General features: G+C 36.6%; 1 protein-coding gene across 5 annotated transcripts; it reads left to right on the top strand.

Moving 5' to 3' along the window:
• The first annotated feature begins 930 nt into the window (after positions 1-930).
• Positions 931-12,932, top strand: LOC115929558. Of its 5 annotated transcripts, none has more exons than XM_030998878.1 (9): positions 931-1,454; positions 4,359-4,467; positions 5,087-5,099; positions 5,845-6,037; positions 6,543-6,950; positions 7,598-8,008; positions 9,186-11,145; positions 11,909-11,992; positions 12,477-12,932. In XM_030998878.1, the coding sequence occupies exons 1-9, from the start codon at positions 1,401-1,403 to the stop codon at positions 12,737-12,739; spliced, it is 3,495 nt and encodes a 1,164-aa protein (XP_030854738.1). In that variant the 5' UTR covers positions 931-1,400; the 3' UTR covers positions 12,740-12,932. The 5 variants fall into 5 exon arrangements, with proteins under 5 accessions (XP_030854738.1, XP_030854734.1, XP_030854735.1 ...); XM_030998874.1 differs by having other exon boundaries at positions 4,961-5,099; XM_030998875.1 differs by having other exon boundaries at positions 3,276-4,467; positions 4,961-5,099.
• Positions 12,933-20,288: the final 7,356 nt, after the last annotated feature.

Raw genomic sequence — 20,288 nt, 5'->3', positions numbered from 1 at the left:
TTGCTTCTCAGGGGCCCTGGCCATTATTATTCTTTATGTTGTTGTTCTTTGATATCATTCTTCTATTGTATTGATGTTTGTTTATATATATATATTGTTAATGGTCAATAAATGCAATGAAATGAAATGAAATGAAATGAAAATAAATATATTTTTTCTTCTTCTTCCAATCAGGTTCCAATGCCGAATCATTAATTACTATAATCGAGTAGGCCCTAAATCTATCATTCGAAAAACAAAAATGGTTGAAATTAGGCCAATGTGATTTGGGATAAAGACACCAACCACGACCCCAATGACTAGAAGCCCCATTGCAAAGTTTTCATATCAACTGAATACATTCAAATTTCAAACGAAAGTACTCTAGCTTTTCCTGGGCTGTCAATAGTTTGCTTTCTTTTCGAGATAGTAATTGATCACTGGACAATCTCAACTATTAATGAACAACTTGGCTGTTCGTGCACTGTTTGATTTCTTAAGTTACATGCCAGGATTTAGTTATATATTCTCTCCTCTAGTTATTACTCAAGTTGACACAGCTATCATTTAAGTTACCGGAAACCGGTCACCACACATCTGACCAGTGGGGTGAAGATGGCTCTGAATATGTTGATTTCAGAGCCTTGTTGAGATAATCCCTAGTAACGGGCTCCGTACCAGTGAAGTTATCTGGCTTCTCTCACCTTGTAACGATCGAGAGCGTCCCGTAAGGTGTTTTTGTAGACACTTAAAGAGAGATAGAGAGAGGGGAGAGAGAGGGGAGAGAGAGAGAGAGAGAGAGAGAGAGAGAGAGAGAGGAGAGAGAGAGAGGGAGGGAGAGAGAGAGAGAGAGAGGAGAGAGAGAGGAGAGAGAGAGAGAGAGAGAGAGAAGGGGGCAGATGTGTAATGGGAGGGGGCGATAGAAATAGTGAGAGACTGTGTGTGTGCGTGTGTAGGTGCGTTTGTAAATGGCCGCGAACGTGGACCTTTGTAGGAATACACACCTTCTAACCATGGACGCCCGGCGAAGGTGGACGTCCACGGTTCTCTTTTATCTTTAATATGACTTTTTACGGCTAAACAAGTACCATATCAAATAGGAGACTCGATTGGAGCTAGGTCCACGATAACCGTTAACAAATCTGATACACCGGTGTGCATATCATTACGACCGACTAGGATTAATGATCGGTGGGACAAAATTACTCGATCGGCGGATTTCATTTCCGTCTGCTGCCAGCTTTGGATCAGTTTAGGGGAGTCCCTGTTTTACCTTGTGATTTCAGATAACGCGCGTTAGCGAGGTCTTGACGGGGACGTCGGACTTCCGGGTACTCTGGCCTGAGCTGCACGGGACGCGCCCCGCGGCTTAACGGCGCGGTGCCCGTCTTCTACAAGTAACATTTCGAGTCGCTAGCTGCATGCTGATTGATGGCGATGCCGAAACGGATGGTCAACAAATATCTTTAATTAAAGTAAGTAAAATTATATATTTGATGGAAGAAAAGTATAGAGCTAGGTCTTAATCTGGGACAATACAGTACGTATTTTAAAAAACGTAACACTTTTGACAAATCTGTCAAAATTACTTTTCAAAATAGTCTAGGAAGGGCATTTTTAAACGTGCTCGAGACCTAGCCATAGAGTAAAGCCTAGTTTTTTTTCTATAAAATGCCACTAAAATAACAAATATTTCTTCTCGCTTGAGTTAACATTGACCTTTTTTGTCCATAGTGCCAAAAATGGCTTGCGCCAAATTAAAAGAAGAGGGGAAATAAAATCAGCAATATGATTTTAAGTAGGCCTCTTTGCGAACGTGGACATTTGCAGGAATACATACCTTCTAACCATGGACGCCCGGGAAAGGTGGACGTCCACGGTTTTCTTCTATCTTTTGTATGCATGCAAAAGAGCAATTGATTTGAATGGGAGTATAATCAGCCCTTTTTTTAAAATGCACTGTTACTGTATTAGAGAAACTGACTGAAAAATGAGTAAAAAAGGGTGTTCATATCTAAAGTAGATTGAGTCGAGATCTAGATCTAGATCTATTTAGTCAGGAATTGATTTGAATGGGAGTATAATCGGCTTATGTTTATATGCACTGTAACTGTATAAATTGGAGAAACTGACTGAAAAATGAGTAAAAAAGGGTGTTCATATCTAAAGTAGATTGAGTCGAGATCTACTTAGTCTGGAATTGATTTGAATGGGAGTATAATCGGCTTTTTTTTATATGCACTGTAAATGTATAAATTGGAGAAACTGACTGAAAAATAAGTAAAAAAGGTGTTCATAATCATATCTAAATTGGATTGAATCTAACTTTTCTTAGGCAATAATGTCATCGCACGTACCAGTACGTTAGTTAAAGTTAGACTAGACACATTTCTATCCGACTATGAATTGAACTGATAATGATCCAGTGAGATAAAAAAATAAACATGATCTAGATCGATCTAAACCTGTAATAATAAATCCCCCTCACCTCAGATATAGGCTCTTTATTTTTCATCTTTACCAGCTAGACCTCTACCTTAATTTGAGGTGTCTTGGTCGAGTGAATATGTCACCGGGCTGTGGATCACAAGGTCCGCGGTTCAAGTCCTGCCGCGGCACTAATGTCCTTTGGCAAGACATTGATCTACATTTGCCACTCTCCACCCAGGTGTTAAATGAGTACCCAGTAGGATGCAAAAGTTAATGTGGTTTGATTAGCAAGTGGCGCTTGTAAAATGGCGACTGGCTGGAATGCTCCCCAGGGAGCGGAGAATATGCATACAAAGTGTGACCCGGGTATTAATATATATCTGTAAAGCACATTGAGAGAGCCTGTGGTCCTGAAATGCGCTATATAAGGACAAACTATTATTATTATTATTATTATTAATTTCTGCATTTGAATTGAAGTCTGTTTTCGCCATTAGCATTATTGACTACGTTGCACACCACTCTGATATCTGCAGTGTGTTTATCTTCAATCTGACAATGATGAAAAATGAACTTTTACAGATGTAAGAGCTTAGAAGGAACATTATTTATAGACCAGTAGAATCTAGATCCTTATTGAAGCGAAAGACTGCACGATATTTGATGCCCACCTAACAATCACTAGAAAAGGTTGAGATAGATCTATAAACCTAGTCTAGTTTCTGTTGTTTAGAGTTTGTTTGGCTTAACTTAATACTAGTCTTAAGCATTTATTTAACTTTAGAATCAACCCTAAATCATAACAGTCAAATTTAGGTTTTTATTGTTTTTTTTCTTCAAATTTTCACCCTCTTTATTTTCCACAGCTAAAACAATGACTATGGATGATCTTCCTCCCCCTCCTCCTCCTCCTTCTCGTTCTTCTTCGTTGTCTTCTATTCCGTCTGTTACATCAAGCAGTTCAAAACCTTCCGATCCATCTCTTCATCAGTCTACTCAGTCACTGCCCTCACTTCTTGAACTTTCTATCTCTGATCTGCCTTCTTCTACTCTCCCCAGCATTGGTCTTTGCCCTACTCCATCTTTTCATCCCTGTCATCCTCCATCTTTTCATCCCTGTCATCCTCCATCTTCTCTGCCCCTGCATGCTTCTTCTTCTGCAAATGATGATCCACTACATGGATTGTCTTGTCAGTGCTTTGTCTTCTTTTTTCTCCATCTCTTGATCATTCTTTGTTTTCTTTACATTATCATGGTCGTATCGTATCTTTTTCTTTAAATGTTTGTCTTCATCTTCTTTGTCTGTGTATGCATGTTCTGAACGTAATGTTTCTATCCCTGCTATACTAGCTATCCATTTTCTTCTCTCCAAAAGAAAATATGTTGAGGTGAGCTATTAAGTTAATGAAGTTATCCTCATTTGGACAGTAATTGCAATATTACATACCTCATTAAGTTTCTGCATTCACATCATGTACACATTTTTATTGACTAGTTTGTGAAGAAGAATAGAGGACACTACAATGTGATTTAAGAACATTTCCTAGATTTATATGTACAAAATCATTACAAAATATTAATTTACAAATTAAAGCTTGTAAAATGCTTCTTGTACATGTATTTTATGTTCCTTTTGTTGACAGTAACAAACTAAATTAAAGGTAATCCCAGTTAGGATTTGGATCTCATTCTGGTCATCAAAAGAGCATCTGAACTCTTTGCAAGGTCTGTCATAAGTCCATGCATGCAAGCTGGCTGGTTAGAATTAGCAGAGCAATCCTGCTTCCACAGTATAACTGTCTCGGGCTAGATATATAGACTTGACTTAGGCCTACATGCAAGAAAGAATATCAAGGAAAGATAGTCTTGAAAATTGCGAATGGTCCTTAGACCAGACCCAACTTATGATTTACATGCATCACCTTCTCTTGTCTTCTTTTTATCATTAGATGACAACCAGACGCCGCCGTGTTGCACCGCATCAACAGGTAGAGAAATGGTGCAGGGCTGAAAAAGACCCAGATGGCTTTGAAATAAAGTTTGTGAATGAGACAATAGGTGGGTGAAATCAAAATATTTGATTGCATTAACTCCCAGAGACGATTTTATTTTTATTAGACATGCATATATATGTACATGTTTTACAAGTGATCAACGAATTAACTGTAATTTGGAGCTGGGATAAAGTAGATTGGAACGATTTCTATAACAGTTTTAACTATTTGTGATACATGTACATGTACCTTAATTGCAATTAATTATAAGCCAGTACAATTATTAAATGCAAAGCTTTGATTTCACAAAATTATGGTTCATAAGTTAGTAGATTTAAACTTCAGAGCAGCAGAGTGAAGACAAATGTAGTGGATATTAGAGGGCATAGATGGCTTTATGTGGAATGCTTATGCCACCCACATTACGCATTTAATTCATAAAACTTTGTTGAACCATTTTAACAGCTAATGCCTTACGAAGCCGAACTTTCCAGACTATTGTAAGGAATATTTTTGTAAGCTTTAGAATGTAAAATATCATGTGTACTCCACTTCAGGTCATGGACTTTTCACATGCAAACACTTCCAGAAAGGTGATTTTCTTCTAGAATACAGAGGGATTTTCAGTGAGACATTAGATGCAGATGAAGACAATGACTACACATTTCATTTTCTTCATACAGGTGTGAACTACAGGTTAGTAAAGTTTCTTTAATTTCTGTTTCAAGAAAAATGAAAATAAAGAAAACTACAACTATGTTATTTCATCAATTTGTTACCATACTGTATGCTGCTATTTATATTTCAGATCAATTATAGTGACTTGAATTATTTGTGTTCATGATTTCTGCAATGATACCATAAACATTTGTAGAGTTTTTTTTAAGAAGATATGATGGAATAGGTGTGGCCTGTGTGCCTTATCAAAGTATTTAAAACCTTTTCTGCAATGATGAAAATGAGCTAGACCATGCATGTGATCACGAAGGGTAATATGTAGCTATAATTTGGTGGAATAATGATTTACTTGCATTTTGTATGTTATTCTCAAGTATTTTCAGAAGAGGGTTCAAATTTGGGCAAAAAAATCACCCTGGTACTGAAAATAGTGGGGGTCATAGTTTTGTATCGATCAACCAAAAATCTTTTCATTTCCCCCTCTCATCATTAAATTCCGACGTTCTATTGATAAAATAGGTCACTTATAAATTTCATGCCATTCTTCATTAATTGTACTTGCCAATTAGGGCTGGAAATGCCAGGGCTTGCAAATATTTACAACAACAAAAATACTGGTATGTATTAGTTATAACTTTTATTTTGAAATATGAGCCTTAACTCTAACATTTGTACACAGGTCTATTTGAGCTGTATTTTGTTCAGTATAGTTTCATGCTACCTCTAAGCATGCAATCTTTTTTCATTTATCTTGCGACTGCAGCATTGATGCATCTGATCCAGAGGCGGGGTTAGGCCGTTGGATTAATGATGATCATAAGGCACCAAATTCTGTAATGAAGAAAATCATCCTGCATGACTCAAGTCCACATCTGTGTCTGTTTGCATGTGACGATATTCAGGTGGGGGAGGAAATACGATACGATTACGGCACTAAGGATTTGCCATGGCGGCAGGTACGATATTACACTTTGTTTTATTTTGTATTTACTGGTGAAATATGAACATTATCCAGTTTTTGCAAAAGCTAATTTACCACCTCCATCATTATTGTTCTTTCCATTTACTATCGCACAATGTTGGACATTAGTTTTCCTTGATGCCCTTATTCCACGCTGCCCTATACTCTATCAATCCTTGGGCCTTTTAAGGAGAGCACTTCAAAAACTTTCAAAAAAAGATGATGAAAAAGAATATTATATAATTACTTTGTACAAGTGGTATTCAAATATTTATGTCAATAATATCATACAACTCTAGAGTCGATAATTTAAATGTACGCTTTAGGTGACTGTAGATTCTCCAGCACTATAATTTTTCTTATACGATATTGAGATTTTGCAAATAATGATATAATGGAATATACAAACAACTATACAGAAAACGTCACATCGCTCTCATGATAAACATTTGCTTCATAGTGTATCCAAAATCAGACTCATGTATTGATTTAAATTGCAGCCTCCCACACCAAACGTCATGCCACACACTAACATCAACGTGCAGGAAACGCCTAGCAAGAAGCTGCCGACACCCCACAGCATGGACATTGTCACCTCTACTACCACCAATAAGCTGCCCTATATGCCAGATGCAACATCCAAGCCAGCATCACAGCCAATCATGAACAACATCAGCAACCAAAGCTCTCACCAGTGTCCTATCCAAGGAACACCATCCACCAGTCAACTACTACCCCACTCTCAAGAGGGTGGCACACCAACATCCGATGATAATGGGACAGCTAGGCAAGAGGTACACTCCCTGAGTAACAGCATGTCTTGCAGCCAGGTTGATGCCTGCTATAACCCGGACTCGGATTCCCCAGGTGTCATAGATGGAAGTGAAGAGGGACCAGAAGGCCTAGATGTATGTATTTCTAAAATGTTTTGTTAATTAAGAAGAATGTTTTTAATAAATTTCCTTGCATGTGGGCAATGATGTAAACATACTTAGGGCAAATATTTACTTGCCTATACACTACAAATACATTCTTTACCATAATGAGCAATATTGATACAGTAATAAATATCCAGGAATGTGAAAGTCCATGTTTGTTTACTTAAATTAGCAAGTCCACATTTGAAGATTTTAAATCGCACTAATTGAAATTTAACAGTTTAGAATACATGTAAATGAGTCCATGTTTGTCGTATTAATTTAGCAAGTCCATACTTGAAGTTTTTTTTTCACCAGTACACAAACAAATGTGTTGTTTGAAATAAAATTAGGTGGACCATTGGAAATTTGTTAACTTTTCTGGGGCTATAAGGAAATAAAAAACTATTGTGCCAATTCTTCTTGATGATTTTAGGCTTTCACCATACATGTACAAAATCTGGAGTACTGCAGGTATGCTGATGATATTGCGATATAGCCATTAATGCTTTTCATATGTTTCATATAGGTTTTCGGCATGCAGCAGCCTTAAGACAAAATGTTATGTAGTTGTCACAATAAATGTTTTACTTCAGAGTGTATCAGAAACTCAACTCAAATATTAATTTAAATTTCAGACCCAATTGCACACACCAATTGTGGAGCACACCTCCAGTAACATGCAGGAAACGGCTATAAACAAGCTGCCGACACCCAACAGCATGGACATTGTCACCTCCACTACCACCAATAAGCTGCCCCATATGCCAGATGCAACATCCAAGCCAGCATCACAGCCAATCATGAACAACATCAGCAACCAAAGATCTCACCAGTGTCCTATCCAAGGAACACCATCCACCAGTCAACTACTACCCCACTCTCAAGAGGGTGGCACACCAACATCCGATGATAATGGGACAGCTAGGCAAGAGGTACACTCCCTGAGTAACAGCATGTCTTGCAGCCAGGTTCATGCCTGCTATAACCCGGACTCAGATTCCCCAGGTGTCATAGATGGAAGTGAAGAGGGACCAGAAGGCCTAGATGTATGTATTTCTAAAATGTTTTGTTAATTAAGAAGAATGTTTTTAATAAATTTCCTTGCATGTGGGCAATGATGTAAACATACTTAGGGCAAATATTTACTTGCCTATACACTACAAATACATTCTCTACCATAATTAGCAATTGTATACAGTAATAAATATCCAGGAATGTGAAAGTCCATGTTTGTTTGCTTAAATTAGCAAGTCCACATTTGAAGGTTTTAAATCACACCAATTGAAATTTAACAGTTTTAAATAGCTAGGTCCATGTTTGTCGTATTAATTCAGCAAGTCCATACTTGAAGGTTTTTTTTCACCAGTACACCAACACATGTGTTGTTTGAGGAAAATCAATCCCCTTTATTTTGGGTGTGGTGATTAATAGGTTTATAGATCAATGCATTAATAACTGTTTTCGGAGGCGTTATGTTTTTGGGTTGTCCGTCTGTCCGCCCGTCTGTACGTCCGTTCTCATGATCGCGTTATCTCAAGAACCGATTGATGGATTTTCTCCAAACTTGGGTCATGTATGTATCTTGCAAGGCCAATTAACTGATTAGATTTTGGGGTCACAAGGTCACAGGTCACAGGGCTCATTATGTATGCATACAAAGCTTGTGATCGCATTATCTCGAGAACCGATTGATGGGTTCCCGCCAAACTTAATTCATGTATGTATCTTGCAAAATCAATGTATGTATCTCGCAAAATCAATAACTGATTATATTTTGGGGTCACAAGGTCAAAGGTCACAGGGCTCATTCTGTATGCAAAAATAGCTTGTGATCACATTATCTCAAGAACCAGTTGATGAAGCACCTATGGTATTATTGGTGTATAATATTGTACTCTTTTATCTAAGCTGGCAGAAAACTTCAAAATAGGCACAGTTTGATCTGGAGGATTTTGCAGGGTGGGACTTTAACAATTAGGGTCTAGAAAAATGCACACAAAAAATCTTTAAAAACATACATAATACACATTAAGATAAAACAGTTAATGGTTTGTTGATCTATCATGCAGACCCAGCATAGAAGTAAACATGCATGTCAGGGGACCTATAAAACATAATTTGCCTTAATAGTGTACTTACATTTGACCAATTCAGCAGGAGATATTTGATGTTTGCTTTCTATATGGACTCTAATTTCAGTTTCTCTTACTGTTTTTTTTTCAGGCCATGTCAGAGGTGTCAGACCTGTCGGAAACTACTACAGATCTAACAGATGATTCTGACCCGGATTACATACCGGAATCTGATGATGATGTTGGGGAAAGGGAGATGAGTCCTGTCGTTCCTATCCCTGGATCTTTTAATATTCATCGTGGTTGTCGACCCACTCATGAAGATGAAGCATCAACCAGTGAGAATCATGTAGACAGCACCTCAAAAGCAGTATTGCATGCCTGCAGTAGGTCTTCAGGGATACAAGTGAATGCCACAGCAAATGGAAGAAGTAAAAGCTGGGATAAAGTCCAATATTGTCCTTTCTGCATGGAACCTCAGAAGAAATTACCTCGCCATTTACAAACTCCCAAACACAGAAACGAACCACAGGTGCAGAAATGGCTTTCTAGTGAAGACCAAAAGGATAAAGTGAGACAATTGACACTAATGCGCAATTATGGAAACTACCTACACAATATCTCTGTCCTGAAGAAGGGAGTTGGAGAACTCATTGTTGTTCATAGGCCAGCAGACAAGTCAGATCCATCAGATTACGTTCCCTGCTCAAACTGTTATGGTTTTATCACGAAGACAGAATTGTGGAAACACAAGTGCAGCCAGATACTTGATAGTATACCATCTGGGAAAACAAAGAAACGAGGAAAAGTGCGTGCTGCCAAAATGCTGCTACCAAATACTCCTGGGGTGGATACGAGAACCATTGAAATCCTGTCGAACATGATCGATGACAATATAGCCGCTGTGGTCAGGTCGGATGACCTAATAACAAAATTTGCTGAGAAGTTAACCATGAAACATGGACATAGCAGAGACCAAGAGAACTATATCAGGCAACGGTCAAGGGAGCTAGGAAGAATGGTCCTCGAGTACAGATCAATGACAGGGGAGACCAATGTCGATCTTGCAAGTCTCATACGTCCTGAGAAGTTTGTTGCAGTGACGTCTGCTACAAAACTGGCTGCAGGATTTTGTGCTGAAAACAATGTCTACAAAACCCCCAGTCTTGCATTAAAGATCGGACACGGTCTGAAGACTTGTTGCGAGATTCTACAAGGAAAAGCCATTATGACGCAGAACTCTGCCATCAAGAAAAGTTGCAAGGCATTCTTGACCCTGTATGACCTTCAATGGGGGAGCTATGTAACTCACCATGCACTAAGAAGTCTTCAAGAAGGAAGAAGAAATAACCCAAAGTTGTTGCCACTTACCGAAGATGTAGTCAAATTTGCGAAACATCTCAAGGGAGAAATGCATGCAAAATTGAATGGGCTTGAGAAAGAGAGCAACACCAACAGAATTGCACATGAATGGCATAATCTTTCTGAAGTACTGCTGGCACATATTGTTGTCTTCAACAGGAAAAGACCTGGAGAGGTCTCAAAAATGACCATGCAAGATTATGAAAATTGCTCGCAAGGAGAAGGTGGTATAATTGATGGTGCTCTCAGCAAGTGGGAGAGAGCACTTTGTCGAGTTCTATGGAGAGTCGAAATCGTGGGAAAACGTTTGAGGACGGTGCCTGTACTTTTGACAACGACAATGAAGAGGGCAATGGACTTGTTGAAAGAGAGGAGATGTGAGGCTGGCATCGAGGAGAGCAACACATATGTGTTTGCTGGATCAGGGGAAGGGCACCGGAGAGCATGCGATGCTATCCGTGTTCATTCCACCAAATGTAATGCTGAACATCCAGAACATCTCAGAGCAACACATCTGAGAAAGCAAATTGCCACTGTAGCCCAGATTATGAATTTAAAGGAAAATGAGCTAGATGTCTTAGCTAATTTCCTTGGGCATGACATCAGAACGCATCGGGAATACTATAGACTCCCAGATTCAACAGTGCAACTGGCGAAGGTTTCAAAAGTTCTTCTGAAGATGGAGAGGGGAGATCTTGAAGGTCTTGCCAATAAAGGACTAGAGGAAGTGCAGTTGGATCCCAGTGAAGGTAAAGTGCATAATATTTTCTTTTGAATTCTTCATGCAAACTGCAAAGAACAACTAGAGTAGAAAAACGTGCAGGTTTTGTTTGCTTTTATTTTCATAAATCAATAATACATAATACATAGTGTAAATTGAATAAAAAATATGGCGGATGGCCCATTCCAGCTGAGTATCAATATAATACCGCTGTTCTTCCATGGTGTCCTTCATGAATACATGTACATAATAGTAGCAATCAAAGTAACAGAAAAAACACAACAACAATGTATTGAACATAAACATGTATATTCCAGCAATTTCAAACTAATAAATTTGATTTTCTTTTTCATATTCAATATATCTTTATAAAAAGGGATACAGAACCGTAGGACCCTTAACAAAGAAAAAAAGTAGATGAATAATTAAGATATTTTGGGGGGTGCATAATTGGCGATTTTGTGCAAGACTGTTTGATAGATGTCCAAAAGATTGAAAGAGAGAGAAATCTGCATGCATCTGTCGTGAGCTAAGCATTGTAATCATGTCGAACCATGTTGTGTTCATAATGAATTAAAATGTTTATTACTGAAACTATAAATTAATTATATATAAGACATGCATGAATTTCATTCCTGTTGTTAGTTTGTCCTAAATAATTCTATGAGGCTAATTCCTTTCATGTAGAAAAATACTTTTTCAGAATATTTGTATACACATAAAAACACTGTTAAGGGCCTGATATAACATAACTTATGCTAATTATAAATATTTCTTTTGATTTTTTGTAGAGTACATCACTGATGCCGAGTCAGATTCTGAGGGTGAAGATGTGCAGTCTGATGATTCACCTTTGGTGACTGTGAGGACAGAAGGTATGTTAAACAAGAGAAAGTCAAATCCTAGTCAGTAGCTGAAAGCCAGTGGTGCATATAGTTTCTTTGAGTCAGGGCTGCTTTAATTGATTGAATTATGATTGTTAGAATGCAGTTGCACTATTTGAACGTTTCATTATTTGTCCTAACAAAAATAGAACACCCAGTACTTGATGAATCGACCGAAGCATATTTTCTTCACATATACTTCACATATATATATATATATAGAGAGAGAGAGAGAGAGATTTCCTGTTAATACAACATGTAGGGTTATATTATTTTCCACCAAAAAATGGTACTGGGTATTTTCACTTGAATAATGTATACATGTAGTTCTAGTTTTATGTTTCATGACAGTTTCACTCTATTCTATCTGGGAGCCAAAGGCATGGACGTAGGGCTATATGTGCTGTTTTGTCTCAAAACGAAATATATTTTCTGATTGAAGGTTTAAAAGATATATATTCTCCTTGGTAAACAGACTGTAGTGCCTACTCTGGGAAATCAAAAAGTCCTTCTGAGAATCATCCAATCAGGAAAGTCTGGACTTTGAAAGAGAAGACAACTGTCGCAGACCATTTGGGCTCATTTCTCCTAAGACGTACCCTACCAGGAAAGGCACATATTTTGAAACTCTTCAATGCAGAGCCACAAACCTTTCGGGATCGATCTTGGACCAACGTGAAAGATTTCGTTCGAAACCAGATTCGGAAGAAGGATGTAATGGGATTCTTGAAGATGTAAAGTACATTTATGAATGCTCATCATGATACATATTATATATACCTGTAGACATTGTGACATTTCTCCCAAAAGGGGAGGGGAGGGGGATGTGGCAATGGACTTATCGTGTCAGGCTGTTGCCAAATGATTTGTTATCATTGTGTGCTTGTACATATATGCAAAATAATTGGGGCATTTAAGTTAGACAGAAAAAAGATATGTTTGTTGCCTGACTTGAAATTCGGCAAGATCCCTTCTCCCTCCTCCCTTTTGGAATTGATTTGTTAAGTTCATACATGAAGGTTAAGGTTCAGAACTGAAGATATACATGTACAGGAGAAATGTGTAATGTATTGTAATGCTGCTCATGTATGCATTATGAGATTTTATCAAACCCTAAAGACAAAATTTATTGTTGATTTTTTTGGAGTAGATAATGCAGTCACTAGTTAAATGTGGGATACCCTCAGTTGATTTCATTGATTACTTTAGTTCATACGTGAAAGATTCATATTATGGAAGTAGTCTGTATGTCCTGTTTCTTTTGTGATTCTATTTAAAGTTGAGACTTTGAAAATGTGTAGTCACATTTAATTGGGTTTCGAGAAATCGTCCCTGTTTTCACGAAGTGACGGTAGTGAGGAAAATCGTCACGCAAAGTGAATGCAATTTTGTTCCACTACCGCCACTTCGTGAAAACAGCGACGAAATGTTGCACCAACAAATAGATTTCCTTTTGTTTATGTAAAATATCTACAGTCGGTATGGAAGTTCATGTAGTGTAGCTCTATTGAAGTAAAAAGCTATCGAGTGAAAAACTGTTAATTCAGCAACTTGGTGACATGACTTTGCCCATTCATTATATGAAGGGTGATGGATGGGAACTTCATATAAGAGAAGCAATAATTATAGGTATATAGAATATTTCATGCTCTTCACTTGAAATCTAAATTTATATATTATGGTTTCATTTGTTATAGATCAGTATGAAAGAAACAAATGTTCCCTAACAGTTTCATCATTTGGTTTTTAATGAAAGTTATATAAATCCTCTCCACATAATATATGTACGACTTCATCATTATTTTGTGTAGATAAATGCGTTTAATAGCAATTCACCTCATTTAATTGATGCAATTGATTTAAGCACTGTAGATTTCAAAGATGTAATATGGTATAAATGAAGACTGTATGTATACTGTGTATGAGCAAGGAATTTAAAGACATAAATTATGTCACAAGTATCGTTTTATATTACTTAAAGCACATGGATCATATATGTTTAATTTCTTTTTAATCAGTAAACTAGTTTTCAGCTTTATCAGTATGCTGACCAGGATTTAGGGGCAAAGAATAAACATGTACAGTACCTGTATGTCAACGCATTATAACGTTTATATATATGAAAATAATCATCTTAAGTTTGTTAAAGAGGTTCTCATATGCACTGGGGCTTTTAGAAATATTACAACAAATATGGACGTCCTTTATACTACAGTTGTGGAGTGAGATAAAATGCTAACAACTTGATAGTAACAAAATTACTTCACTCTGATTGACAGATCTAATCTACATCTCTTGGTAATTGGTATATTTAATGATAAAAAAGCCATAATTTTGAGTAAAAGAGATTATTTTATCAGTCTAGAATAACTTTAAAATTGTTAGAGATATGTTATCTTTCAGTTCAGTATGAAAGGAAACAGTTGGTTCCTTGACTTTTTAAGTGTGAATCCCACATTTATTTTGTAGTTCAATATATGCTCTATGACTCAAGTCATACAGTTTGTTATTGCACTTTCAACGTTCGAATTTTGGGCTAAAATTTTTATGTGTTATGTAGTTCTTTTTACTAAAAATATAATGGCAGTGACAGATTCAGACTGATTTACACGGAACAAATGAACTTGTTTCTGTCTGTATAGTCCTAACCCTGCTTAGCTAGGGTGGGGGTTGGGGGGGGGGTTAACAATTTAATACAAAGGTTCTTACATTTTCAACAACAACAAGGGTGTAATTCAGGCTCACACAAAATATTATTGTAACCACACACAGACAAGATTGAAAAACACAATTTTTTCTGAGGGGGGGGGGGGGGGTGCCAAACCCACTCCTGAATCTGCCACTGTCAGTGTTATGTTTGTATTTACAAACAAGGTTATGTGTTAACAGTATATTTTGAAAAATGGTTAGGCATATTTGTTATTTGTATTTATAAGTTTCTATTGATGGACAATTACTTTGAAGGCTTGTAGTCACAACCTATCTCGAGTCTAAAAAAACAGTATGAAATTCTTGAGGCCACCAAATGAAATATTTACTTGTTACTAGCTACCCAATGAGCAGTTTAGCTAGTTATACCTGTGGTACATTGATGGGTAGTTTAAGTTCTTTTGTATAAGTACAACAATGTAAAAACTCCAGTTGTTCCTTAAAAGTGTTTTGTGAAGAAGAAAATTAGGAGTATGTGATTTGTAAGGTTTGTAATTTGTTGTCATTTAACCATACACCAGTCCACAAATGTATTCATATTGATGGCCTCTTCTCCCACCTAGTGATGAACTATTGTATTCACTTGTTATGAGTTAATGTATACTGGTCTACTACTATTGAACCTTGTCATTGGTATCATTAAGGTTCAGGGTGCACATCCGTAAATATAGGTAAATTTTCATGAACTATTGGGATCGTGTTCATAGGATTTAACAAAAAGAAAAGAATCAAACCCTTCGAGTTTATAACCCATAACGGAGAACTATGTAAGCCTATATAGTGCAATAACTCAGGGCTGCAAGCGCCCAGCAAGACCATGCTTTTCATGGAGATATCTGAAATATAACTTTAAATTGAACCTTTCAGGGACAGACTGTTTTGGCTTGGGGGCAGAAAACAAATTTTCTTTGGTGAGTTTTATAGCTGCAAACGGTCAATCAGCCGCACAAAATCAGATCCATGCAGTTTGGCAATAAAAAATAGAAATAGAAAATTAATACGAATTGTCCTAAATGCAAATTACAGCTTTAAACGGAGGTCACACTTAATTATTTCAGTTGTACCGATAGTTATATGCCTTTTATAGCCATTTGCTAGCGAGTTAGTGTTCAGCTTGAATCCTGTTAAAGATATTTTGCTCTTAAAGGAATTTCTTGTAATGCTAGATAAATTTCCATTCACACAGACCTTGAAGCCTGTGAAATATTATGAAGATGTACATGATTTATTGTATGTCACCTACAATTTTTTATATCTTTCATTGCACCTGTTAAACAGTCTTAATTGTGACAGCATATTTGTGACGTTGGCATCTATTACGCTACGTCAAAGGAACACTTTAATTGTGTTGAAATTCCATACATGTATTATGAGTTCTATATATATGTTTGTTATGCAAGTCACTTTTCTCTTACTAAAACATGTTTTTGTAATTTGTTTAAAATTTTTGAACTTGACATTTGGTTCCCTACTTGGATCATTGTGTGTGATAGTTTTATATCACGTACTCCAGCTTGTGACCATGTACTTCATACGATTATGTGTATGAAAACGTAAGCATATTTTGTTTGATTAAAAAATGGCATTTGCCATTATTGTTGCCTACCCTTAATCTTTCGTGTTGTCCATTATGTTGTAGAGTAGTATAACATGCAGAATATGATATGTTCGGAAATGGTTTCATGACAAACGTAGTAGAATGTATATACCAGTAATATATATTTTCACATCTATAACGCTCACATAGTTATTTATGAATAATTTGCTTTTGTTCTGGTACCATGTACAACAAACAACAAGGAAAGTAAGCAGTCCATAGTTGCTGGATTAATTTAAAAAATCCACATTTGACAGTACCGGTATGTTATCTAATGTCAAACGTCCACGTTCAATATGCTAGTTTACCAAGTCCACGTTCAATATGCTAGTTTACCAAGTCCACGTTCAATATGCTAGTTTACCAAGTCCACGTTTGAAGTTATGTATAAGAAGGAATGTCAAAGGTCCATGCTTGTACTGTTTATTTACTGAGTCCATTCTTGAAGGCGTTTAAAGCCCCATCGTACTACTTGTATCTACTTGCTCCCCATTTATAGAATACAGTGCCTAATCGGTGACTATTGGTCCCCCATGATCCTCTTTTTCTTATGTTAATTGATCGAGAGCTGAGTTGATGAGATAGCCACCTGTCATGACCACCCTGGGTGGTCTAATTCCTCCTAGCCAAACTAGTACGTCCACATTCGGAGGTACATATGTATGTGTATAAATAATAAATGTCAAAGGTCCATTTCATTGGGTTAAAGTTATCAAGTCCATTTTCAAAGGACTTTACAAGGGATTTAATACGCTCATGTTAAAACGCCTAATTAACAAGGAATTTAACAAGTCCATGTTTGACGGCCTTATTCATGAGTCCATGTTTGAAGGCATTTACAAGGAATTTAAAAAGTCCATGTTTGCGAGAGTTATTTCATAGGTCCTCATTCGAGGGCATCTACAAGTATGTGTGAGTGTGTGCGGTGTGAGTGTGTGGGTTGAGAGTATGTTTCAGATTTTTCAAATAAGGTATGTAGGGAGATATTTAGTAGGCCTAGGAAAGTTACTCTTGTTAACAGACTAAGAGAAATTCAGTATAAACTGCTTCATGGAGCAATATAATTTATACTAGAGAACATTTATTCAGATTCGGCTTTGTTGTAGATAACTTCTGGGAGTGTGTACATGTTCAAATATTATGGCAAAATGTAATAGCTAAGTTTGAGCTAAGGGAATTAAGGTCTATCGACTGGATAAATATTCATTTAGGGTTGTCTGGTAACTCTCCACGAATAAAAATGTTTAATACAATTATTTTTGCATTGAAATATTGCATAAATTGCATAAATCTATTCCACAATCATAATAAGATCGTTTGAAATAGAGAGGTAGGCAGGGAAAACACAGACAGCACAGGGATTCCAGGAAAAGAAGTGAGAGAGAAAAAGACCAAGGGAGAGAAAGGGACAGGGAGAGATGACGGGAGAGAGATATAAGACCATGCTGAGGATGAGAGTGCATAACGGACATATCGAAAATGAGGTAAAGCGGCAGTACAACTTTTGACATTTGAGAGAATACTGGTTGTAGATCTATCAATAACAAGTAAATTGTAATTTTTAATTAATGAGTTATGGATAAAATATTTGTAAAATGAAAGGTATACTATGCAATAAAATGAAAAACATGAAATATGGTAGTTTTGAAGTATTCTGATAATAATTATGTGATAAGTATGTTTTCAATCAATACAAAAGTTAACCATAAACATAAAGTTATAAGAAGTATATATTTCTTGAATATCGAACACCCGCTCACACAAAATAACAAAAATATTGCATGTACAAGTTAAAAGGGACCTTTCAAGAATGAAATTTAACAATGGATTTAAGCTTTGGTCTTAATTTTAATAATACAACAACACTTTAGTTACGAAGCAGTTGGTTCAGTCTCATGCACGGAAAATACTTTTCGAGTAGTTTTTGTTTTGCTGTCACCATCCCCACAGAAAACTATTCATTTCGCCCGTTATGTAGTAGTTCTGCTGTATTTCTAAAGATAAAATCGTCACCTTTATTCATAATCATATGTCAGCAAGCCTCTGACAAGCATTTGGGCTGACGTGATCAATCAAGAATAGTGAAAGAAAACATGGCTCTTGTAAATCCTGGACCTGAGTGAAAGGCCCGGGAAATTAGATCGGGAGGATTGAATTAGTTTATATGTTTTTAATTACACTCTTATTCCATTGAATAGGAAAGTGAAAGTGACCATCTGAATTGCATGGTTACATGGTTCGAAATGTTTAAATGTCTTGACATAGACTTTCACCAATGACACATTTACAGTATTTACAATGACCTGTTCATAATATAGCAATATCTCCTACGAACACATGAAGTAAATCACTTTATGTTGTGTAAACTTACAAAGAGAGAAAGCATTCATCTTATCATGGATGTATACAGCAAAAATACTGACTAATCGGCGTTTCGTGTTGGATCAGCGGAGGAGCGGGGCATACTCGCATCATAATGGAAGGTGGCCCCGTTGTCATTGCAAACCAATACTAGTAGTAGTAGTGTGTTTGGTTGGATGGGGTTATTTGTTTTATGATACAACTGATTTCATTTTTTTTTCATCAATTGTACAATGTATGTAATGTAAATGTTTTAAATTATGTCAAGGAAAAAAAAATGTACTTTATTTCTAAAAATTAATTTGTATTGTTTAGAATCAACAAAAACAAAACTATTAAAAAAAAGAAAAAAGATGTTTAACGGGGGAGGGAATGGGAGAATATTCTTGATCATAATTATATATGATTTTTTTTTAAAGTGTGTGTGTGTGCGCGCGCGTGTGCATGTGTTATTGTTATTTGGAAAAATTTAGTGATTTCATTCCATTGTTATACTTCTTTGCTCACTGTTTTGTAAATAATAAATTTGTGTTATGAAAACATGTAATGACTTTTTTTAATGAAATCTCTAATAAATTAAAAATATGGAGAAAAAAAAACATGTGTGTGAGAGATGTAAATGCGAAAAATGAATAATCTGTTTTGTTCGGGCGCAGAGATCACTAAGAAGTGTTGATGTCAATGTATAGAACTTTAAATATAAGCTTTTAGGAAGCTGTCGAGATTGAAATCTTTAAGACACATATTAGAACTTCTATTTGAGACATGAACGGATGACGAAGATGATTGTTATTAGGGAGTAGGCCTAAATTGAAATCAAGAAAAGCTACTAGTCGGTAGCCAGGAGGGCAGCTGATCCAAAAGGTCAAAATAAAGAATAGAGACAGAAACATAATTATAGGCTCTTGATGTATCAATTCATAGAGAGGGGAGGGAGAAAGAGAAAGAGAGAAAAAGAGAAAGAGGAAAAAAGAGAGAGAGAGAGGGAGAGGGAGAGAGATAGAGAGAGAAAGAGAGAGAGAGAGAGAGGGGGAGAGGGAGAGAGAGATAGCAAGAGATGAAGATGACTATATAGGAAGAGCAGAAAGGGGGAAGGGTGCCTGGAGGGGCTATTTTAAGAGTGTCAATACATACGAACAAGTAACAACAAATACGACCAAGGAATGTGAGTGAAAGAAAGTTGTTTGAACAGTTATTGGTTTCTGTTATCGAGTGCAAAGCAGGTAGATACACAGAGCTTCAACTCGAAACAGAAGCCTGAACAAAAGAAACATGTATACTAATAGAAAGGACCTTCAAACAGAGCAACAATAATGCACCAAAAAGCAAGGCAGGAGAAGACAGCTAAAAAAAAGAAGAGAGTATCTCACTTTCAGACTAACCGAAGCCTCTTGTCGACCTTGTCATTCTAATCATTGCTATAATATGGAAAGGATGTCAGATATCTGGGGCCTCTGTTGCTACGAAAGAATCCAGAACTGAAAAGTGCTATCAACAGTTACTGTGTTTCAAATGATACTCTATTCTCTATCCATCATGTGACTGGTTGGACATGTTTTTTTAACCCATTTTGCTCCGTGCAGGAAGGAAATTTACGATCGTTTATCACGATGAGATTTT

Source organism: Strongylocentrotus purpuratus, unplaced genomic scaffold (genome assembly GCF_000002235.5).
Source record: "Strongylocentrotus purpuratus isolate Spur 01 unplaced genomic scaffold, Spur_5.0 spur5_scaffold_5, whole genome shotgun sequence".
In the NCBI taxonomy this organism is placed as follows: Eukaryota; Metazoa; Echinodermata; class Echinoidea; order Camarodonta; family Strongylocentrotidae; genus Strongylocentrotus; species Strongylocentrotus purpuratus.
This window is presented reverse-complemented; position numbering and strand designations above follow the sequence as displayed.

Excerpts from the sequence above, each read along its gene's own strand:
- LOC115929558 (XM_030998874.1), top strand. The coding sequence starts at position 1,401 with ATGCTGATTGATGGCGATGCCGAAACGGATGGTCAACAAATATCTTTA. Across the intron at positions 8,009-9,185 it reads AGGGACCAGAAGGCCTAGAT|GCCATGTCAGAGGTGTCAGA; the intron begins GTATGTATTTCT and ends TTTTTTTTTCAG. Across the intron at positions 11,993-12,476 it reads GGTGACTGTGAGGACAGAAG|ACTGTAGTGCCTACTCTGGG; the intron begins GTATGTTAAACA and ends CTTGGTAAACAG.